Source organism: Formica exsecta, unplaced genomic scaffold (genome assembly GCF_003651465.1).
Source record: "Formica exsecta isolate Colony F162 unplaced genomic scaffold, ASM365146v1 scaffold192, whole genome shotgun sequence".
NCBI classification, from domain to species: Eukaryota; Metazoa; Arthropoda; class Insecta; order Hymenoptera; family Formicidae; genus Formica; species Formica exsecta.
The window spans coordinates 778632-779899 of record NW_021849218.1 but is presented as its reverse complement, the minus strand read 5'-3'; the positions used below and the strand labels follow the sequence as shown (position 1 = coordinate 779899).

Below are 1268 nucleotides of genomic sequence, written 5' to 3'. Positions count from 1 at the left end.
GCCATAGAGTTATTTTATATAATAATTTGGAGATATACACGGACAATTAAATGACGTTGTTAATAAATTTTTATTATTTCATTTTTTATATTATGAATTACACTTTTGGATTTGTATTATTGTCCTATAATTATTCATTATCTTTTAAATTTTCCTCTGAGATAGAATCGTTAAAAGATTCAAGGATTTTGTGGTATAAAATCATTACACGACGTAACGAGGCGAACTTTAATCGCTCTACTTAAATTCTTGATAAAAAACTCGCTTCTTGTGTCTCCAAAATGCTTGTATTTCGTACTGCTTTCACTATTGTTCTCGATTGTGAGGACATACTCTCTTGACGTGCTGATGCAAGCCGGCACCTAAGAAAACTGCACTTTCTTTTACAGTCACTACATGCGACAGATCCTTGAAGCGTTGCGTTACTGCCACGAGAACGACATTATTCATCGTGACCTGAAGCCGCAGTGCGCCCTTCTAGCTGGCAAGGAAAATTCCGCCCCGGTGAAGCTGCGCGGCTTCGGCGTCGCTGTGCAACTCCCGACCTCGCAGTCCAATGGCGTTGGTACGTTCATACCTTCTTCTAATTCATTTACCTTTTTTTTTTTGTCGCGATCTATTTTAAGTGGCATTTTACGTGACATAGAGATTCACTTAGAGAATGCCGCACAACGTCAGCTCTGAGATGGTCTCGACCTCGCTATTATTAACAATATTCTTCTAACTCAGCAGTTCTATGCACAATCATTATCATAAAAATAACTCTATACGGCTAAATTGAGTGGCGTAGACTCAATAATTATTAAATGTATATATATATATATATATATATAAACTTACAAGTATATATGTATATATTTGTAAAATTTAGTGAAGTTGAAAGATTCAAAAAATTTAGAAAATTTAATCGTAGAAACAAAATTTTAATGCTGGAAATTAATTGCGAAACAATTATAATTTAATATTTACGTAGGAAATGTGAACAAGAAGCTATTATAGCACAATTTTGATAAAAGGAAACTGTTATAAACTTCTAATATTATAAATTTAAGAATTAATATAAATTTTTTTATCTTCTTTTAATCTTTATTTTTTTTCTATCTGTATATTAGTTATTACACTTTAATCGGATTGGAAAAACTCTTGAGGCTATAGATTTCATTTCTCTTCTATTTTTAGGCATACATCAGATCTCTTTCTTACATTGAATAAAGTTCAACGAATGTTTAAAAAATGTGAATATTTGATATACTGAGCGAGAGGGAGGG

The 1268-nt window shown here is 32.2% G+C and overlaps 1 protein-coding gene across 1 annotated transcript in view; it reads left to right on the top strand.

Moving 5' to 3' along the window:
* The window catches only part of LOC115233967 (peripheral plasma membrane protein CASK), a 188232-nt gene that overhangs the window by 17925 nt on the left and 169039 nt on the right, over positions 1–1268 (top strand). Inside the window, exon 5 of the mRNA XM_029804634.1 lies at positions 390–565. Coding sequence (XP_029660494.1) covers positions 390–565 — 176 coding nt within the window. The remainder of the gene's footprint in view (positions 1–389; positions 566–1268) is intronic.